We start from the raw sequence: 22,599 nt of genomic DNA, 5'->3' as shown, positions 1-22,599 counted from the left end.
GTGGAAAAGCAGGAGGGCCACACATTTGATAATAGATCCGATATTCAGAATCACAAAGTTGTTAAGAGTGCAGAAGGTGGCATTTTAATGGCTTGATGCCTCGATTGAATCTGTCTCCACCACACTCTCAGACAGCCCATTCCACACCCCAACCGCTCGCTGTGTGAACCTGCCTCCACCACACTCTCAGACAGTGTATTCCAGATCCTAACCACTCGCTGTGTGAACCTTCCTCCACCACACTCTCAGTAAGAAGTCTTACAACACCAGGTTAAAGTCCAACAGGTTTGTTTCAAATCACTAGCTTTCGGAGCATTGCTCCTTCCTCAGGAGAATGGAGAGGTAGATTACAGAAACATTTATATAGACAAGGTCAAAGATGCAAGATGATACTTTGAATGCGAGCATGTGCAAGTAATTAAGTCTTTACAGATCCAGAGATAGGGGTAACCCCAGGTTAAAGAGGTGTGAATTGTCTCAAGCCAGGACAGTTGGTAGGATTTTGCAAGCCCAGGCCAGATGGTGGGGGGGTGAATGTAATGCGACATGAATCCAAGGTCCCGGTTGAGGCTGCACTCATGTATGCAGAACTTGGCTATAAGTTTCTGCTTAGCGATTCTGCGGTGTCGCACGTCCTGAAGGCCGCCTTGGAAAACGCTTACCCGAAGATCAGAGGCTGAATGCCCTTGACTGCTGAAGTGTTCCCCGACTGGAAGGGAACATTCCTGCCTGGTGATTGTTGCGCGATGTCCGTTCATCCGTGGTCACAGTGTCTGCATGGTCTCGCCAATGTACCACGCTTCATAGAACATAGAACATAGAACAGTACAGTACAGAACAGGCCCTTCGGCCCTCAATGTTGTGCCGAGCCATGATCACCCTACTCAAACCCACGTATCCACCCTATACCCGTAACCCAACAACCCCCCCCCCTTAACCTTACTTTTATTAGGACACTATGGGCAATTTAGCATGGCCAATCCACCTAACCCGCACATCTTTGGACTGTGGGAGGAAACCGGAGCACCCGGGGGAAACCCACGCACACAGGGGGAGGACGTGCAGACTCCACACAGGCAGTGACCCAGCCGGGAATCGAACCTGGGACCCTGGAGCTGTGAAGCATTTATGCTAACCACCATGCTACCCTGCTTCGGGGCATCTTTTCCTGCAGTGTATGTGTTAGACAACGTTGGCCGAGTCGCAAAAGTATGTACCGCATACCTGGTGGGTGGTGGTCTCACGTGTAATGGTGGTACCCATGTCGATGATCTGGCACGTCTTGCAGAGATTGCCATGGCAGGGTTGTGTGGTGTTGTGGTCTCTGTTCTGAAGACTGGGTAGTTTGCTGCAAACAATGGTTTGTTTGAGGTTGCACGGTTGTTTGAAGGCAAGTAGTGGGGGTGTGGGGATGACTTTGGCAAGATGTTCACCTTCATCGATGACGTGTTGGAGGCTGCGAAGAAGATGTCATAGTTTCTCCGCTCCGGGGAAGTACTGGACGACGAAGGGTACTCTGTCTGTTGTGGCCTGTGTTTGTCTTCTGAGGAGGTCGGTGCGATTTTTTGCTGTGGCACGTTGGAACTGTCGGGAGTCGAACGCCATATCCCATTCGTACGAGGGCATCTTTCAACATCTGTAGGTGTCTGTTACGCTCCTCCTCGTCTGAGAAGATCCTGTGTATACGGAGGGCATGTCCACAAGGGATGGTTTCTTTAATGTGTTTAGGGTGGAAGCTGGAGTAGTGGAGCATCGTGAGGTTATCCATGGGCTTGCAGTAAAGCGAAGTGCTGAGGTGACCGTCCTTGATGGAGATGAGTGTGTCCAAGAATGCAAACGATTCCGGAGAGTAGTCCATGGTGAGTCTGATGGTGGGATGGAACTTATTGATGTTGTTGTGTAGTCATTTCAGTGATTCTTCGCCATGGGTCCAAAGGAAAAAAATGTCATTGATGTATCTGGTGTATAACGTCGGTTGAAGTCCTGTGCGGTGAGGAGGTCTTGTTCAAACCTGTGCATGAAGATGTTGGCATATTGGGGTGCGAATTTGGTCCCTATGGTTGTTCCGTGTGTCTGGATGAAGAACTTGTTGTCAAAGGTGAAGACATTGTGATCCAGAATGAAGCGGATGAGTTGCAGAATGAATCGGATGAATTGCAAAGCGAAGCTTGGTACATTGGCGAGGCCATGCAGAGGCTGTGACAACGGATGAATGGACATGGCGCTAAAATCGCCAGGCAGGAATGTTCCCTTCCAGTCGGGGAACACTTCAGCAGTCAAGGGCATTCAGCCTCTGACCTTCGGGTAAGGGTTCTCCAAGGCGACCTTCAGGACACACGATAACGCAGAATCGCCGAGCAAAAACTTATAGCCAAGTTCCGCACACAAGAGTACAGCCTCAACCTTAACCTTGGATTCATGTCGCATTCCATTCATCCCCCACCATCTGGCCTGGGCTTGCGAAATCCTATCAACTGTCCTGGCTTGAGACAATTCACACCTCTTTAACCTGGGGTTACCCCTATCTCTGGATTTATTACTTGCAAATGCTCGCATTCAAAGTATCGTCTGGCATCTTTGACCTTGTCTATATAAATGTTTCTGGAACCTGCCTCTCCATTCAACTGAGGGAGGAGCTGCGCTCCGAAAGCTCGTGTTTGAAACAAACCTGTTGGACTTTAACCTGGTGTTGTAAGATTTCTTACTGTGCCCACCCCAGTCCAACGCCGGCATCTCCACATCATGGCTACCACCACACTCACAGACAGTGTATTCCAGACCCTAACCATTCGCTGTGTGAATCTGCCTCCACCACACTCACAGACAGTGTATTCCAGGCCCTAACCACTCACTGTGTGAATCTGCCTCCACCACACTCACAGACAGTACATTCCAGACCCTAACCACTCGCTGTGTGAATCTGCCTCCACCACACTCACAGACAGTACATTCCAGACCCTAACCACTCGCTGTGTGAACCTGCCTCCACCACACTCACAGACAGTACATTCCAGACCCTAACCACTCGCTGTGTGAACCTGCCTCCACCACACTCACAGACAGTACATTCCAGACCCTAACCACTCGCTGTGTGAACCTGCCTCCACCACACTCACAGACAGTACATTCCAGACCCTAACCACTCGCTGTGTGAATCTGTCTCCACCACACTCACAGACAGTACATTCCAGACCCTAACCACTCACTGTGTGAAAACAATTTTTCTCACATCACATTTGCTTCTTTTGCAAATCACTTTAAATCTGTGCCCTCTCATTCCCAAATGGCAACAGTTTCTCCCTATTTACTCTGTCCAGCCCCCTCGTGACTTTGAATATCTATCAAAACCCCTCTTAGCCGTCTTCTTTCCAAGGAGAATCGTCCCAACATCTCCAATCTATTAATAAAGCCCAGAATATTATCTGCTTTATTAACTGCTCGCTCCATGTGTCCTGCCACCTTCAATGATCGATGCACCTGTACATCCAGGTCCTTCTGCTCCTGCATCCCCCTAAGAATTTTGTCCATTACTTTGTTATCTCTCCATGTTCTAAAATGAATCACCTCAGGGGAGGCGGTGAAATAGTGGTATTGTCACTAGATTAGTAATCCAGAGGTCCAGGGCAATGCTCTGGAGACCCAGATTCAAATCCCAACACAGCAGATGGTGAAATTTGAATTTAATAAAAACAAAAATCTATAATTGAAAGTCGAAAAATAACCACTAAAACATTGTCGAATGTCGTAAAAACCCACCTGGCAACATGTCCTCCAGAGCCAGTCCTAGTGTCCCAGGAATCTAAAGCCCTCCTTCCTTCAATATCTTTCCAACCACACATTCATCTGCCATATCCATATTTTTTCTTCTTTTAAATTTAGAGTATCCAGTTCTTTTTTTTCCCAATTAAAGGGCAATTTAACGTGGTCAATCCACCTACCCTGCACATCTTTGGGTTGTGAGGGTGAGACCACACAAACACTGAGAGAACCTGCACACTCTACACGGACAGTGACCCGGGGCCGGGATCGAACCTGGGGCCTCAGCGCTGTGGGGCAACAGTGCTAACCACTGTGCCACCATGCTGCTCCTTTATCCTCCTATTTCTGCATGTGGTACTGGGAGTAATCCAGCGATGGCTGCTTTTGAGGTCCTTCTTGCTAATTACTACCTAGCTCCCTAAATTCTGATTGTAGGACCCCACCCCCTACCTTACCAAAATCATTGGCACCATTGTGGACCTCGATCTCTGGCTGTTCACCATCCCCAGAAGAATGTCCTGCAGCCGCTTTTTGACAATCTTAATACTAGCACCATGGAGACAACATACCATCTCCTGGAGCCATATCTACGGCAACAGAAACACCTGCCCATTCCCCCTAACTAATGAATCCCCAATCACTATTACTCTTCCCCTCTCTCTCTCTCTCTCTCTCTCTCTCTCCCCCCCCCCCCCCCCCCCCCCCCCCAATCCCGTGCAGCCAAGCTGCTTGTGGTGCCTCACAACGGCACAGATGGTACCATGCCAGCTTGGCTGCTCTGATTGCACTCTGCTGAGGAACCTGAACCCTCAACAGCTTCCAAAACTCCCAAAGGGCAGCACGGTAGCATTGTGGATAGCACAATCGCTTCACAGCTCCAGGGTCTCAGGTTCGATTCCGGCTTGGGTCACTGTCTGTGCGGAGTCTGCACATCCTCCCCGTGTCTGCGTGGGTTTCCTCCGGGTGCTCCGGTTTCCTCCCACAGTCCAAAGATGTGCTGTTAGGTGGATTGGCCGTGATAAATTGCCCTTAGTGTCCAAAATTGCCCTTAGTGTTGGGTGGGGTTACTGGGTTATGGGGATAGGGTGGGGTTGTTGACCTTGGGTAGGGCGCTCTTTCCAAGAGCCAGTGCAGACTCGATGGGCTGAATGGCCTCCTTCTGCACTGTAAATTCTATGAAAACAGAAAACCAAATTCTGAGCCGGATCCCAGGGGACTCTTGCGCTACCTGCCTCAGGTACCTGTTTGGTGGTCACCCGTTCCCTCTCTGCCTCCAGGCCCATAACCTGCAGTGTGACATTCTCTCTGAACGTGCTATCCACGTAACTCTGAACCTCACGGATGCACCACAGCTGCCACTTGAGCTGTGAAACCTGCAGCTCATGTTTCTGTAGCTGGCAGCACTTCCTGCACATGTGGTCGTCTCGGGCACCATGATTTAGCACATATTACAGGACATGCATTCCACTCGACTGAGCTGCCTTGCCATGTCTTAACTTTACTTCCCTTGTGTTAACTGTTCTATATTGTTGTCATTGACGTTAGCTGAAAACAACTGGGTTGCTTTGGTTTCCCCCCCCCCCCAGATTAGTGAGGGGGAAATGGGCCAGGCGTCTCATTCCTGTTTTCCCTCCAGGCCACTGCTGGACAGTGAATCTGAACAGCATCAGGCTAAACTGTGATTTACCTCCCAGGTTGAATACACTGCAGACCCACACCACGTTGGGTCCTATTCAAGGAATAGTCACAGAAGAGACATTGAAGACCACCAGCACCCTTGGAAGTGTAAGCCAGTATAGAATCAGTTCGTACATCAACTTGCATTCATTCAAATCCCTGCTGCTTGTGTGCTAGCTCACACCAGCACACTGGGCTAAATCACTGGCTTTGAAGCAGACCAAGGCAGGCCAGCAGCACGGTTCAATTCCCGTACCAGCCTCCCCAAACAGGCGCCAGAATGTGGCGACTAGGGGCTTTTCACAGTAACTTCATTGAAGCCTACTCATGACAATAAGCGATTTTCATTTCATTTTTCACCCAGTGCTTTGCTCACCTACATTGGTTCCTGGTCCTGCAGTGCCTGAATTTTGCTGCATTGACGGTGTTATATAAATATAAATAAAGTTGTTCATAGGGAGGATTGGAAACTGCAGGGGTTCTGGGATCAGGGGTGTTGGGATTCTGATTTGCAAATATGTTTTTGTATAGTTGGAGGAATTTGCACTCAGTAAATCCATTGCTCACTTGATTTATCATTTTAGCCAAAGCAGGTGCGACTCTGGGTCTGTTTGTAAACTGTGAACATTTGTCTTGTTTTAGGGTTAGACTATGTGAGCCATGAAGACATCCTGCCTTACAGCTCCTCAGATAGAAACCCCATTCAGCATGAGTTATTTGAACGATTTCTCTCCTATGACCCTGCAAAAGGTATGTCTGAAATCCAGTTTCACACAGCATTGGTCAGCTTTGCATCTTCTGGCTTTTGATGCTGTGAGTTTCATTGCATCATTGTTCCATTTGCAGCATTTCACATCGCTGTGTAATTTGGGGGCACTAGATTGAAGATGAGGAAAGATAACGGTGTATAAATAAACAGATCCAAAATGGGAAGGGCAGAAGTGATTTCCTTCAACTATTTGCTGAGGTCTTTAAGCCAGGTTCAGTTTGGGGTGCTGTCTCTCCTGCCCACTCAGAGTTAATAGGTTGTGGGTTCAAGCCCCACTCTGGAACTAGAGCAAATATTGTTATCAGACAATCCAGCGCAGAACTGGAGCCCCGCTGCACTGTCAAAGGGGCAGGACTGGGGCAGTGCTACACTGTCAAGGAGCAGCACTGGGGCAGTGCCGCACTGTCAAGGTGCAGGACTGGGGCAGTGCTACACTGTCAAGGAGCAGCACTGGGGCACTGCCGCACTGTGAAAGGATCAGAACTGGGGCAGTGCCGCTCTGTCAAAGGAGCAGCACTGGGGCACTGCCGCTCTGTCAAAGGAGCAGCACTGGGGCAGTGCCGCACTGTCAAAGGAGCAGCACTGGGCACTGCCGCTCTGTCAAAGGAGCAGCACTGGGGCAGTGCCGCACTGTCAAAGGGGCAGGACTGGGGCACTGCCGCACTGTCAAGGGGCAGGACTGGGGCAGTGCCGCACTGTCAAGGTGCAGGACTGGGGCAGTGCCACACTGTCAAAGGAGCAGCACTGGGGCAGTGCTACACTGTCAAAGGAGCAGCACTGGGGCAGTGCCGCACTGTCAAGGTGCAGGACTGGGGCAGTGCCACACTGTCAAAGGAGCAGCACTGGGGCAGTGCCGCACTGTCAAGGTGCAGGACTGGGGCAGTGCCGCACTGTCAAAGGAGCAGCACTGGGGCAGTGCCACACTGTCAAAGGAGCAGCACTGGGGCAGTGCCGCACTGTCAAGGTGCAGGACTGGGGCAGTGCCACACTGTCAAAGGAGCAGCACTGGGGCAGTGCCACACTGTCAAAGGAGCAGCACTGGGCACTGCCGCACTGTCAAAGGGGCAGCACTGGGGCAGTGCCGCACTGTCAAAGGAGCAGCACTGGGGCAGTGCCACACTGTCAAAGGAGCAGCACTGGGGCACTGCCGCACTGTCAAAGGAGCAGCACTGGGGCAGTGCCACACTGTCAAAGGAGCAGCACTGGGGCACTGCCGCACTGTCTCGGGTGCAGCACTGGGGCAGTGCCGCACTGTCAAGGAGCAGCACTGGGGCAGTGCCGCACTGTCAAGGGGCAGGACTGGGGCACTGCCGCACTGTCAAGGGGCAGGACTGGGGCAGTGCTACACTGTCAAGGGGCAGGACTGGGGCAGTGCTACACTGTCAAAGGAGCAGGACTGGGGCAGTGCCGCACTGTCGTGGGGGCAGGACTGGGGCAGTGCCGCACTGTCAAAGGAGCAGCACTGGGGCACTGCCGCACTGTCAAAGGAGCAGCACTGGGGCAGTGCCGCACTGTCAAAGGAGCAGCACTGGGGCAGTGTCACACTGTCAAAGGAGCAGCACTGGGGCAGTGCCGCACTGTCAAAGGAGCAGCACTGGGGCAGTGTCACACTGTCAAAGGAGCAGCACTGGGGCAGTGCTACACTGTCAAAGGAGCAGCACTGGGGCACTGCCGCACTGTCAAAGGAGCAGCACTGGGGCAGTGCCACACTGTCAAAGGAGCAGCACTGGGGCAGTGCCACACTGTCAAAGGAGCAGCACTGGGGCAGTGCCACACTGTCAAAGGAGCAGCACTGGGGCAGTGCCGCACTGTCAAGGTGCAGGATTGGGGCACTGCCGCACTGTCAAAGGGGCAGGATTGGAGCAGTGTCGCACTGTGGTTGGGGCAGTACTGGGGCAGTGTCACACTGTTGTGGAGGCAGTACCGAGGCAGTGCTGCACTGTCAAAGGAGCAGCACTGGGGCAGTGCCGCACTGTCATGGGGGCAGTACTGGGGCAGTGCCACACTGTCATGGGGGCAGTACTGGGGCAGTGTCACAATGTCGGAGGGCAGTGGGACCTTGTCAAAAGCTTTGCTGAAATCCATATAAACTACATCAACTGCACTATCCCCACCTACACTCCTGATCACCGCCTCAAAAAATTCAATCAAATTTGTTAGGCATAAGGAAGTCAAAAGGATATAAAGGCAAAAACTCTGTCAAACCATACTGCAAAAGCTCGTGGTAAGGGAAAGGATTGGGAGAACTTCAGCAAAGGGCTACTGAAACTAAAATCAAAAGTGCTAAGATGAACTACAAAAGGAAACTAGTGGAAAACATAAACGCTGATTATGTTTGAGCCTTCTCCCGCGGATGAGGGCCTTCTCCCGCGGATGGGGGTGGCTAGCACGAGGGGACATAGCCTTAAATTGAGGGGTAATAGATATAGGACAGAGGTCAGAGGTGGGTTTTTTACGCAGAGTGGTGAGGCCGTGGAATGCCCTACCTGCAACAGTAGTGAACTCGCCAACATTGAGGGCATTTAAAAGTTTATTGGATAAGCATATGGATGATAAGGGCATAGTGTAGGTTAGATGGCCTTTAGTTTTTTTTTATGTCGGTGCAACATCGAGGGCCGAAGGGCCTGTACTGCGCTGTATCGTTCTATGTTCTATGATACCAAAAGCTTCTATAAGTATATAAAGAATAACGGAATAACTAAAGTAAACTTTGGCCTTTAGCGGAGGATACTGGTGAGATAATAATGGGGAACACACAGATGGAAGAGGCACTGAACCAATATTTTGCTGCAATCTTCACGGAAGAACATAGAGGATGATAATTTTCCAAAAACTGCAGTTAATGCCGAGGAACTTGGTGCAATAACCATCACTAGGGAGACGGTATTAAATAAACTGATGGGATTAAAGGCAGATAAGTCTCTGGGACCTGATGGCCCGCACCCTCGGGTATTAAGAGAGGTAGCAGCAGAGATAGTGGGTGCATTGGTGATGATATTTCAATATTCCCTGGATGCTGGAAAGGTCCCGGTGCATTGGAAACACGCTAATGTGACACCCCTTTTTAAAAAGGGAGAGAGGCAAAATGTAGGAAACAACAGACCGGTTAGTTTGGCCTCTGTGGTGGGAAAATTGCTGGAATCAATCATTAAGGAGGAGATGACTGAACATTTGGAAAGATAAAGCTCGATCCACCATTGTCAGCGTGGTTTTATGAAGGATAAGTCATGCTTGACAAACTTGCTTGAGTTCCTTGAGGCTCTAACCAGCAAGGTGGATAAAGGGGAACCTGTGGATGTGGTATATCTAGACTTCCAGAAGGTGTGTGATAAGGTGCCACAGAAAAGACTGACCCAGAAGGTGAGATCGCAGCGGATTGGGGTAGAGTACTAGATTGGATTGAGGATTAGCTGACGGAAAGCAGAGGGTTGGGATAAATGGGTCCTTCTCTGATTGGTGGACTGTAAGTAGTGGGTGCCGCAGGGGTCAGTCCTCGGACCTCATCTCCCACAGCAGCCTGGCACACAATTCATCCAGACCTGGAGATTTGTCCATTTTAAGCCTGCCAACATCTCCAATACCGTCTCACTCCCTATGAGAATTTGCTCAAGAACCTCACAGTCTCACTCCCTGAGTTCCAAACCTACATGCTCATTCTCTTGGGTGAAGACAGATGTGAAATATTTGTTCAACACCCTCCCAATGTCCTCTGGCTGAAGCACAGATTTCCCCTTGGTCCCTAATCCCTCTGATTAATTCAAAAATGGTGAGAAAGCTGACTATTGTTCAGTTTGTTTTCAGCGTCTGATTCATTTGTCCTGGTGATGTGGATCTGGATTTAAAATGTTGCACCATTTAACCCCCCCTCCCCAGCTTTGCCATTTGTAGCCAGAGACACGTTGCGTGCCTGGCAGGAGAAGAACCATCCCTGGTTAGAGCTGTCTGATGTACATCGAGAAACGACAGAGAACATCCGGGTCACAGTTATCCCCTTCTACATGGGCATGCGGGTAAGGAGCTGCTCTACTTGCAGGGCGTACCACAGTTTACTAATGTCGGTGTTAGCAACATTTGATGAAACCTCTTGTAAATTGAATGTTTCCCCACTTTGCGTTTGTCAGTTTAGCACAAAGTCTATGAATGGGTTTTGTGTGAACTTGTTTCAAGATGCAGTTACATTCCCGGGTTTTAGTGTAATTGTCCTGCATGATTTCAATATCTGTGTAGCTCAGTATGTGCGATGGGCATAGTCCGACCTATCCAATGATTGAGGTGCTCACATCAGCGGCATGTGCTTGTTCCTCACTCTCACTGACCCTCTTGTATGGTGGTGACCACTGGAACTGTCTTGGGATCAGACACCGATACAGCACAGAAGGAGGCTACTCGATTCATAGCCAGCTCACGTTGACATCTCTGTGCTGATTCACATTACATAAGTATGTGGGACAGAAACGGACCTTATGGCGCAACCAGCCCATGCCAGCCCAAACTCCACTCAATCCTCCTTACAACATTTCTGATCAAAATTGCCATCCTATCCCTCGATTTCTTTCTGCTTCATGATTTGTCCATGTTCCCCTCAAATGCGTCTATACTGTTTACTTCAGCCACTCCCTGTGGGAGCGAGTTCCACATTCTTCCCACTCTGGATACAGATATTTCTTCTGAATTCCCGATTGGATTTCTTGGTGACTATCTTATATTGACGGACTCTAGTTCTGCTCTTCCCCACAAAAGGAAGCATTCTCACAGTATCCACTCCAGCAAAACCTTTCAAAATTTAAAAACCTCCATTAGATCACCCCTCAGCCTTTTATAATGAGACCCCCAGCTCGTCACTTCTTTCCTGATCTGTATACCCACAATTTTCTGGTATCATCCTTCTAAATCTTCTCTGCACCCTCTGCAGTGCCTCTATATCCTTTCTATAACATGGTGACCAGAACTGTACACAGTAAGACCATAAGACATATCACCAGGAGGAGGCTGTTCTGCCCCTCGAGCCTGCTCCACCATTCAACAGGATCATGGCTTATCAGACATTCCTCATGTCCACTCTCCTGCCCTTTCCCTGTAACCCTGGATTCCCTTACTTCTGAAGAATCTATCTCAGCCTTAAATATACACAAGGACTCTGCCCCTGCAGCTCCCTGTGGCAAGGAGTTCCAAAGACTTGTGTTCTAATAAAGTTCAATACAGGTTTAGCATAACTTCCTTAATTGTCAATTCTATCGCTGTGGAAATGAAACCTAGCATTTGCTTGGCTTTTTTAGTGGATTTGCTCACCTGTGGTGATTGTTATACTTGGAAATCTCTTTGTTCCTCCACTTCATTTTTATTATTGCTCACAGAAATGCAGCTCTACGCTGATGGATCTCTGTGTCTATTCGGAACCCTGGACATCCGTTATCCCTTCTCAGTTCCCAAATAACAGAGGTCAAGTCTGCACTTTTTGGCAAAGTCCACTGGAACTTTATTAGTCAGCTGTAGTGCCCACTGGAACTTTATTAGTCAGCTGTAGTGCCCACTGGTAACTTTATTTTCAATACAACATTGAGAGAGTTCCGACTAGCCCTTTAGCAAGCTAGTCAGATTGATTATCTTTAGCGAATACAGTAGCTGAGTTTAAAATGCAATTACAGATCGTGGTAATTTCTTCAAATCATAATACACAGTATAAAATGACAAAGTGATTTAAATAAAAGAAAGATGGTGATTTAGCAAAAGCAAGCAGCCAGGAAATAGGTTTCAGAAAGAGATACCTTGATTCCGGAATGAATTTTTCCACCCCAGCAAGTGATTCTTAAGGACATGATTATCTTAAGGTCTTGCTTTCTTTACACCTCTGATTGGCCTTAACTAATCTATAATTCACTCAATTCGGCCAAAGTGTCTGTCCATCAATTTAAGAGATATATGTATTTAAATATATTGGTGCCAATTTCTTATTCCATCGCCTGCCAATTTTGCAACTTATCCACACCTGCATCTAGACATTATTGGAGAAACACCGTTTTCGCCAAGAAATGATCAGCCCTAGACTGGCTGTTACTATAGAGACAGAACTACCAGCTGTTTCCTGTATAGCAATGGGGCCTTTTAGCTAGTTGACGTCACTGTTCTTAAAATCTTAAACCAGTCTGAAGCAACTTGCAAAATGTTCCCAGCTATTCGGCTTCCCTTACTCTCATGGTTAATATGATTGTAGTTAATTATTCTTAATGAGTTCTCATTTAAACCGCTTATATCTGACTAGAATAGGTAATTTCTATCAACGTTAAAATGAAGGGAGAGAAAGTAAAAAGCGTATCTTATTTCAGTCATCCTGTCTTCCCTTTCTCAGTAACATGGTGCCTTCCATATTCCGAGTGTTGAAGCAGCTGAGATTGACGTTAATTGGATGAGTTGTGAGATTAAATACATACGTGACACATGTGAATCAGCACAAGTGGGCAGACATTTAATTAAAATAGAGAGAGAAGGACTGACAGTTTTCATGGTCAGTGTTGTGGACAGGTGAAAAACAATCACGTGCAGAGCCACAAACCAGTCTGAATCCTACTTGCAGATCTTTCTAAACACACACGATGCTCAATTATATTAAGCATTTAGAACTGAATTGCGGATAGAGCCATATGAATCTGCCTCCGAGCCAATGTGTAATTGTACCTCCCTTTGTCAATAGACAGATAAACTGATTAACTACTATATTTATGATCTTGCCAATCCTGCCCTTCAATGGAGTAAGTTGCCTCCCACGTTTTAACAATTTGGTAGGTTAATCATGTCCCACCTTAAACCCCCTTCACACACATCGCCTGGCTTCATTACATCATCGCCTGGCTTCATTCCATCATCGCCTGGCTTCATTACATCATCGCCTAGCTTCATTCCATCAGCGCCTGGCTTCATTCCATCATCGCCTGGCTTCATTCCATCATCGCCTGGCTTCATTCCATCATCGCCTGGCTTCATTCCATCAGCGCCTGGCTTCATTCCATCAGCGCCTGGCTTCATTCCATCATCGCCTGGCTTCATTCCATCATCGCCTGGCTTCATTACATCAGAGCCTGGCTTCATTCCATCAGAGCCTGGCTTCATTCCATCATCGCCTGGCTTCATTCCATCAGCGCCTGGCTTCATTCCATCAGAGCCTGGCTTCATTCCATCATCGCCTGGCTTCATTCCATCATCGCCTGGCTTCATTCCATCAGAGCCTGGCTTCATTCCATCATCGCCTAGCTTCATTCCATCATCGCCTGGCTTCATTCCATCAGAGCCTGGCTTCATTCCATCAGAGCCTAGCTTCATTCCATCAGAGCCTGGCTTCATTCCATCAGCGCCTGGCTTCATTCCATCATCGCCTGGCTTCATTCCATCAGAGCCAGGCTTCATTCCATCATCGCCTGGCTTCATTCCATCATCGCCTAGCTTCATTCCATCATCGCCTGGCTTCATTCCATCATCGCCTGGCTTCATTCCATCATCGCCTGGCTTCATTCCATCAGAGCCTGGCTTCATTCCATCAGCGCCTGGCTTCATTCCATCAGAGCCTAGCTTCATTCCATCAGCGCCTGGCTTCATTCCATCATCGCCTGGCTTCATTCCATCAGCGCCTGGCTTCATTCCATCATCGCCTGGCTTCATTCCATCAGCGCCTGGCTTCATTCCATCATCGCCTGGCTTCATTCCATCATCGCCTGGCTTCATTCCATCAGAGCCTGGCTTCATTCCATCAGCGCCTGGCTTCATTCCATCATCGCCTGGCTTCATTCCATCAGCGCCTGGCTTCATTCCATCAGAGCCTGGCTTCATTCCATCATCGCCTGGCTTAATTCCATCAGCGCCTGGCTTCATTCCATCAGCGCCTGGCTTCATTCCATCATCGCCTGGCTTCATTCCATCAGCGCCTGGCTTCATTCCATCAGAGCCTGGCTTCATTCCATCATCGCCTGGCTTCATTCCATCATCGCCTGGCTTCATTCCATCAGAGCCTGGCTTCATTCCATCAGAGCCTGGCTTCATTCCATCAGAGCCTGGCTTCATTCCATCATCGCCTGGCTTCATTCCATCATCACCTGGCTTCATTCCATCATCGCCTGGCTTCATTCCATCATCGCCTGGCTTCATTCCATCATCACCTGGCTTATTTCCATCATCGCCTGGCTTCATTCCATCATCGCCTGGCTTTATTCCATCATCGCCTGGCTTCATTCCATCAGCGCCTAGCTTCATTCCATCAGCGCCTGGCTTCATTCCATCATCGCCTAGCTTCATTCCATCATCGCCTGGCTTCATTCCATCAGCGCCTGGCTTCATTCCATCAGAGCCTGGCTTCATTCCATCAGCGCCTGGCTTCATTCCATCATCGCCTGGCTTCATTCCATCATCGCCTGGCTTCATTCCATCAGCGCCTGGCTTCATTCCATCAGCGCCTGGCTTCATTCCATCAGCGCCTGGCTTCATTCCATCATCGCCTGGCTTCATTCCATCATCGCCTGGCTTCATTCCATCATCGCCTGGCTTCATTCCATCATCGCCTGGCTTCATTCCATCATCGCCTGGCTTCATTACATCATCGCCTGGCTTCATTCCATCATCGCCTGGCTTCATTCCATCAGAGCCTGGCTTCATTCCATCATCGCCTGGCTTCATTCCATCATCGCCTGGCTTCATTCCATCATCGCCTGGCTTCATTCCATCATCGCCTGGCTTCATTCCATCAGCGCCTGGCTTCATTCCATCATCGCCTGGCTTCATTCCATCATCGCCTGGCTTCATTCCATCATCGCCTGGCTTCATTCCATCATCGCCTGGCTTCATTCCATCATCGCCTGGCTTCATTCCATCATCGCCTGGCTTCATTCCATCATCGCCTGGCTTCATTCCATCATCGCCTGGCTTCATTCCATCAGCGCCTGGCTTCATTCCATCAGCGCCTGGCTTCATTCCATCAGCGCCTGGCTTCATTCCATCAGAGCCTGGCTTCATTCCATCATCGCCTGGCTTCATTCCATCATCGCCTGGCTTCATTCCATCAGAGCCTGGCTTCATTCCATCAGCGCCTGGCTTCATTCCATCAGCGCCTGGTTTCATTCCATCATCGCCTGGCTTCATTCCATCATCGCCTGGCTTCATTCCATCATCGCCTGGCTTCATTCCATCATCGCCTGGCTTCATTCCATCAGAGCCTGGCTTCATTCCATCAGAGCCTGGCTTCATTCCATCAGAGCCTGGCTTCATTCCATCAGCGCCTGGCTTCATTCCATCAGCGCCTGGCTTCATTCCATCAGCGCCTGGCTTCATTCCATCAGAGCCCAGCTTCATTCCATCAGCGCCCGGCTTCATTCCATCAGCGCCTGGCTTCATTCCATCAGAGCCTGGCTTCATTCCATCAGCGCCTGGCTTCATTCCATCATCACCTGGCTTCATTCCATCAGAGCCCAGCTTCATTCCATCAGCGCCCGGCTTCATTCCATCATCGCCTGGCTTCATTCCATCATCGCCTGGCTTCATTCCATCAGAGCCCAGCTTCATTCCATCAGCGCCCGGCTTCATTCCATCAGCGCCTGGCTTCATTCCATCAGCGCCTGGCTTCATTCCATCATCGCCTGGCTTCATTCCATCATCGCCTGGCTTCATTCCATCATCGCCTGGCTTCATTCCATCAGCGCCTGGCTTCATTCCATCATCGCCTGGCTTCATTCCATCAGAGCCTGGCTTCATTCCATCAGCGCCTGGCTTCATTCCATCAGCGCCGGCTTCATTCCATCAGAGCCCAGCTTCATTCCATCATCACCTGGCTTCATTCCATCAGAGCCCAGCTTCATTCCATCATCACCTGGCTTCATTCCATCAGCGCCTGGCTTCATTCCATCATCGCCTGGCTTCATTCCATCATCGCCTGGCTTCATTCCATCATCGCCGGGCTTCATTCCATCAGAGCTCAGCTTCATTCCATCAGCGCCTGGCTTCATTCCATCAGCGCCTGGCTTCATTCCATCAGCGCCTGGCTTCATTCCATCAGAGCCTGGCTTCATTCCATCAGCGCCTGGCTTCATTCCATCAGCGCCTGGCTTCATTCCATCATCGCCTGGCTTCATTCCATCAGCGCCTTGCTTCATTCCATCAGCGCCTGGCTTCATTCCATCAGCGCCTGGCTTCATTCCATCAGCGCCTGGCTTCATTCCATCAGCGCCTGGCTTCATTCCATCAGCGCCTGGCTTCATTCCATCAGCGCCTGGCTTCATTCCATCAGCGCCTGGCTTCATTCCATCAGCGCCTGGCTTCATTCCATCAGCGCCTGGCTTCATTCCATCATCGCCTGGCTTCATTCCATCAGAGCCTGGCTTCATTCCATCAGCGCCTGGCTTCATTCCATCATCGCCTGGCTTCATTCCATCATCGCCTGGCTTCATTCCATCATCGCCTGGCTTCATTCCATCAGCGCCTGGCTTCATTGCATCAGCGCCTGGCTTCATTCCATCAGCGCCTGGCTTCATTCCATCATCGCCTGGCTTCATTCCATCAGCGCCTGGCTTCATTGCATCAGCGCCTAGCTTCATTACATCATCACCTGGCTTCATTCCATCAGCGCCTGGCTTCATTCCATCATCGCCTGGCTTCATTCCATCATCGCCTGGCTTCATTCCATCAGCGCCTGGCTTCATTCCATCAGCGCCTGGCTTCATTCCATCATCGCCTGGCTTCATTCCATCATCGCCTGGCTTCATTCCATCAGAGCCTGGCTTCATTCCATCATCGCCTGGCTTCATTCCATCATCGCCTGGCTTCATTCCATCATCGCCTGGCTTCATTCCATCAGCGCCTGGCTTCATTCCATCATCGCCTGGCTTCATTCCATCATCGCCTGGCTTCATTCCATCATCGCCTGGCTTCATTCCATCATCGCCTGGCTTCATTCCATCAGAGCCTGGCTTCATTCCATCATCGCCTGGCTTCATTCCATCATCGCCTGGCTTCATTCCATCATCGCCTGGCTTCATTCCATCAGCGCCTGGCTTCATTCCATCATCGCCTGGCTTCATTCCATCAGCGCCTAGCTTCATTCCATCAGCGCCTGGCTTCATTCCATCAGCGCCTGGCTTCATTCCATCAGCGCCTGGCTTCATTCCATCATCGCCTGGCTTCATTCCATCATCGCCTGGCTTCATTCCATCATCGCCTGGCTTCATTCCATCATCGCCTGGCTTCATTCCATCATCGCCTGGCTTCATTCCATCAGCGCCTGGCTTCATTCCATCAGCGCCTGGCTTCATTCCATCATCGCCTGGCTTCATTCCATCAGCGCCTAGCTTCATTCCATCAGCGCCTGGCTTCATTCCATCAGCGCCTGGCTTCATTCCATCAGCGCCTGGCTTCATTCCATCATCGCCTGGCTTCATTCCATCATCGCCTGGCTTCATTCCATCATCGCCTGGCTTCATTCCATCAGCGCCTGGCTTCATTCCATCAGCGCCTGGCTTCATTCCATTTCTAGGCAGAAATGCTGAGCACAAATTAGGGAAGGATTTTAAGATTTGAAGCGCACTCTGTCCTAACCTATAGTAGTCCCCGCACAGTCACTTCCCCCAAGTTGCATTCACTCTATCATGATCTTCCTGATAAATGTGCGTCCATCAGCTCCCATATAGAGTGCACTGAAATTGCTTATTTAAAATAATTAAAGGAGAAATTAAAAAATAAAAATTTAGAGTACCCAATTAATTTTTTCCAATTAAGGGGTAATTGAGCGTGACCAATCCATCTACCCTGCACATCTTTGGGTTGTGGGGGTGAAACCCACGCAGACACGGGGAGAATGTGCAAACTCCACACGGACAGTGACCCAGAGCCGGGGTCGAACCTGGGACCTCGGCGCCGTGAGACCACAGAGCTACTCTGCCACCGTGCTGCCCGTTTAAAGGAGAAATAGTGATAAACATGAATCTGGTGCAATAAGCATCATTTCTAATTGTCAAATAATCTTTGTTAGTATCACAAATAGGGTTATATTAACACAGCAATGAAGTTACTGTGAAAATCCCCTAGTCGCCACACTCCGGCGCCTGTTCGGATACACTGAGGGAGAGTTCAGAATGTCTGAATTACCTAACAGCACGTCTTTTGGGCCTTGTGTGAAGAATCCGGAGCACCCGGAGGAAACCCACGCAGACATGGGGAGAACTTGCAGATTCCGCACAGACAGTGACTCAAGCAGGAATCGAACCTGGGACCCTGGAGCTGTGAAGCAACAGTGCTAACCATTGTGCTACCGTGCCCAAATCAGTCCTCATTTTAATCCCTTGGTTAAGGAGAGGACTGAATTATCATTTATGCAGCATTTTCCCTGCAACCTTCTAAATGCTGCCGTTGGGAAACTTAGCGGCTGATGGATGCAGCTAGAAGCAATTTGATCCCGCTTCCACCACCCATCTGACATGGCGTGGGTTGCGACCCAGACTTTGAAAAACGTGGTCTGCTCCACTGAGAATCGAACCTTTCAAATAATAAGTGACCTCCCTATTCTTCCAAATCGCACAAATTCACATCATCTGTGAACTTCATTTCTCAATAATATGCCCACTTTGCAAGTTTTTAATGTCCTCCTGTAATTTGAGATGACCCTCTACAGTATTGATAATCTCCAACTCCCTGCTCCGAATTTGGTGGCATCCACAAATTTAGAAATTGTGTTTGTGAACATCAGTGGTTTCAGCACTGTTCCTTGTGGAATACCACTTCCTGCCTTCTGCCACTCTCAATAACTGCCCTTTACTCCATTCCCTGCTTTCTGAAACCAGCTAGAGGTTCATAGAACATTACAGCGCAGTACGGGCCCTTCAGTCTGTCACTCGTCCCGTCTTCACATTCCCTGATCTTGTTCATTAAGGGCAGCACAGTGGTTAGCACTGCTGCCTCACAGCATCGTGGACCTGGGTTCACTTCCAGCCTTGGGTGTCAAAGAACAAAGAAAAGTACAGCACAGGAACAGGCCCTTCAGCCCTCCAAGCCCGTGCCGACCATGGTGCCCGTCTAAACTAAAATCTTCTGCACTCCCGGGGTCATCTCTCTATTCCCATCCTATTCATGTATTTGTCAAGATGCTCCTTAAATGTCACTATCGTCCCTGCTTCCACCACCTCCTCCGGCAGCGAGTTCCAGGCACCCACTGCCCTCTGTGTAAAAAACTTGCCTCGTACATCTACTCTAAACCTTGCCCCTCGCACCGTAAACCTATGCCCCCTAGTAATTGACCCCTCTACCCTGGGGAAAAGCCTCTGACTATCCACTCTGTTTATGCCCCTCATAATTTTGTAGACCTCTATCAGGTCGCCCCTCAACCTCCGTCGCTCCAGTGAGAACAAACCGAGTTTATTCAACCTCTCCTCAGAGCTAATGCCCTCCATACCAGGCAACATCCTGGTAAATCTCTTCTGCACCCTCTCTAAAGCCTCCACATCCTTCTGGTAGTGTGGCGACCAGAATTGAACACTATACTCCAAGTGTGGCCTAACTACGGTTCTATACAGCTGCAACATGATTTGCCAATTCTTATACTCAACGCCCTGGCCAATGAAGGCAAGCATGCCGTATGCCTTCTTGACTACCTTCTCCGCCTGTGTTGCCCCTTTCAGTGACCTGTGGACCTGTACATCTAGATCTCTCTGACTTTCAATACTCTTGAGGGTACTATTGTGTCTGTCAGTGCGGAGTCTGTACTTTCTCCCCGTGTGTGCGTGGGTTTCCTCTGGGTGCTCCGGTTTCCTCCCACAGTCCAAAGATATGCTTGTTATGTGCATTGGCCGTGATCAATGTGTGGGGTTACAGGGATAGGGCGGGGAGTGGGCCATGGTAGTGTGCTCTTTTGGTGCAGATCTGATGGGACGAATGGCCTCCTGCACTGTGGAGATTCTTTTTTTTAAATAAATGTGGAGTATTTAATTACTTTTTTCCCCATTAAGGGGCAATTTATCATGATCAATCCACCTAACCTGCACATCTTTGGATTGTGGGAGGAAACCGGAGCACCCGGAGGAAACCCACACAGACACGGGGAGAACGTGCAGACACTGCACAGGCAGTGACCCAAGCGGGGAATCGAACCTGGGAGCTGTGAGGCACCAGTGCTAACCACTGTGCCACCGTGGATCCCCAATTTTTAATCACCTCCACCATTGATGGCCGTGTGTTGAGGTATCTGGACCCTAAGGTCTGGAATTCCTTTCCTAAACCTCTCTGCGTTCCTCTCTTTTTAAAGATGCTCCTTCCAGCCTGTTGTTTGATCAGGCTGTTGATCTGTCCCTGATGTGGCCGGTTTCATGCTTTATTTGATGATGCTCCAGCGAAGCTGTTTGGTTCTGTGTACAGTGTTAAAGGCTCTGCTGTTGGGCAAACTGTGACATGATGGACAGTTGTGGTGTAAAGGGAGGTAATGGAGAGGTAAAAGTTGAGCGTCATTGCACATCTGCAAAGCTTTGTTCCGTGAGGCAGGAATGTCTTGTGGCTTTGTCTATCTTTTGGATATTTCCTCTGCAAAGGAACTGTACCACCTCAGTAAGTGGGTTTTTATACATGCATGTTTCGGTGCAGTTTGCAGTATGGCTGCTGTGAAAGGAAGTGAGAATCCAGTAAATGTTGCAAATGGGTTTCAAAGAATTTTCAATTACATTCATACAATATCCAATTAAATTACAGGAGGCACAGAATTCCCACGTGTACTGGGTAAGTACTGCTCACTCTGATTGTGATTCATGTAGTTAATGCTCATTGACTATCTTGTACATATTTATTTACTGCTTAGCTAAACTGGGGATTTAAACCATAACGCTGCAAGGATCATGCGGCATTCACACACATGGGCTATTTTTCCTAATCAGGTCGTTGCTAGGGAGGGCAAAGGTTATGTTTGGAGGCAGGGCTTTGATTCCTGGGAGTGGGGACGGGTAGAGTTTTGGTGGGAGAAGGATAAGAATTACTGGGCGAGAGGAGGTGGGTGTAAAATGAGGTCATTACTCTGCAGCATGAAGCTACAGCTAATTTCTCCTCGAGGCCCCAGTGATAGCTAATGGGTGAGTGAAAACGAGCCCCAGAGAGTGCATTCAGGTCTCCTGTGTGGAATTGGGTTCAATTTTTGGAGCAGAACATTGAGGAATGATCTTGCTATACGCTCCTCCAGAGGGAGCAATGACAAAAGTGGAGAAAACAGCTCCATTTATCAACTCAGAAATCTCACACGGCATTTGCAGAATGAAGAGGTTCTCTTCAGAAGAAAGACGGAACAGGTTGGACCTTTACCCGTAGGAGTTTAGAAGAATGAGCAACAGATCCTGAGGGGATTTGATAGGTTGGATTCAGGGAGGATGATTCTTCTTCGGGGGGGGGGGGGGGGGCTAGAACCAGGGGACATGGTTTAAGACCACAAGGTCTCCCGTTTATGATGGAGATGAGGATAATTTTTTCTCTTGAGGGTCGTTAATCAATGAAATTCTCGTCTCTAGAAAGCTGTGGAGGCTGCGTCAATGAATATATTCAAGGTTGTGTTTGATGGTTCTTTGATTGACAAGGGAGCCAAGGGTTATGGGGAGCAGTCAAGAAAGTGCAATTGGGACCACAGTCAGATCAGTCATGATCTTATTGAATGGTGGAGCAGGCTTGAAGGGTCAAATGACCTACCCCCATTCATAAGTCCCGTGTTTTGATGTTGATATAAAATCCAGCTCTAGGTCAAACCCTGGCTGCTTTATGCATGCAGTAACCTAATGGGTATAAGTTACATTTACAGAGATACAAAAGGAACTGATACAGGTAGTCACACTAAGGCACGTTCTCTTGTAAAGGAGTCTGACTCGATGGTACAACATGAAAGTCTGACTGTGGCCTGTCTCTCTCCTCAGTGGAGGTACTGTATCCGGTTGGAGAACCTTGGAACAGAAGTTGTTCAGCTTCGGGAAAGGCACTGGAGGATCTTTAGCCTGTCTGGAACATTGGAGACGGTGCGGGGGAGAGGAGTAGTAGGCAGAGTAAGTATCCATGCGATGTCGATTAGTGCTCATGCTGTATTCCTACCACACTCTTACACTGTCCTGTACCAAATTAAACACAACCACAGCTCCAGTATTGTAATATTTGGGAGTATTGGGAGTACTCAAGTGCATCAGAAGCTCGGACAATGTCTCGATGTAATTCTCTGAACTCATCTGCACTTTGATCTAAATGTGCCCCACAGGTAAATGTGTGAAGTTGGGCACTGACCAATAAGGTATCTGCTGTGTTTCAGTTACCTCCTGTTGTTGCAGGCAGTGAGGATGCAAATGAGTTACGTGACCGTCTGAATCAGCAGAAAAGAGGATTAAAATGCCAATGGTCTAGACTTGCAGAGGCTGTCACTG

At 49.1% G+C, this 22,599-nt stretch overlaps 1 protein-coding gene across 1 annotated transcript in view; it reads left to right on the top strand.

Annotated features, from left to right (window-relative positions):
• poldip2 (polymerase (DNA-directed), delta interacting protein 2) overlaps positions 1-22,599 on the top strand; it is a 57,924-nt gene that overhangs the window by 5,357 nt on the left and 29,968 nt on the right. Inside the window, exons 6-9 of the mRNA XM_038813134.1 lie at positions 6,079-6,186; positions 10,079-10,215; positions 20,906-20,932; positions 22,105-22,230. Coding sequence (XP_038669062.1) covers positions 6,079-6,186; positions 10,079-10,215; positions 20,906-20,932; positions 22,105-22,230 — 398 coding nt within the window. The remainder of the gene's footprint in view (positions 1-6,078; positions 6,187-10,078; positions 10,216-20,905; positions 20,933-22,104; positions 22,231-22,599) is intronic.

The sequence above is a fragment of the Scyliorhinus canicula genome, chromosome 12 (genome assembly GCF_902713615.1).
Source record: "Scyliorhinus canicula chromosome 12, sScyCan1.1, whole genome shotgun sequence".
NCBI classification, from domain to species: domain Eukaryota; kingdom Metazoa; phylum Chordata; class Chondrichthyes; order Carcharhiniformes; family Scyliorhinidae; genus Scyliorhinus; species Scyliorhinus canicula.
The sequence above is the reverse complement of the archived record's forward strand: the minus strand, read 5'-3'. Positions and strand labels throughout refer to the sequence as shown.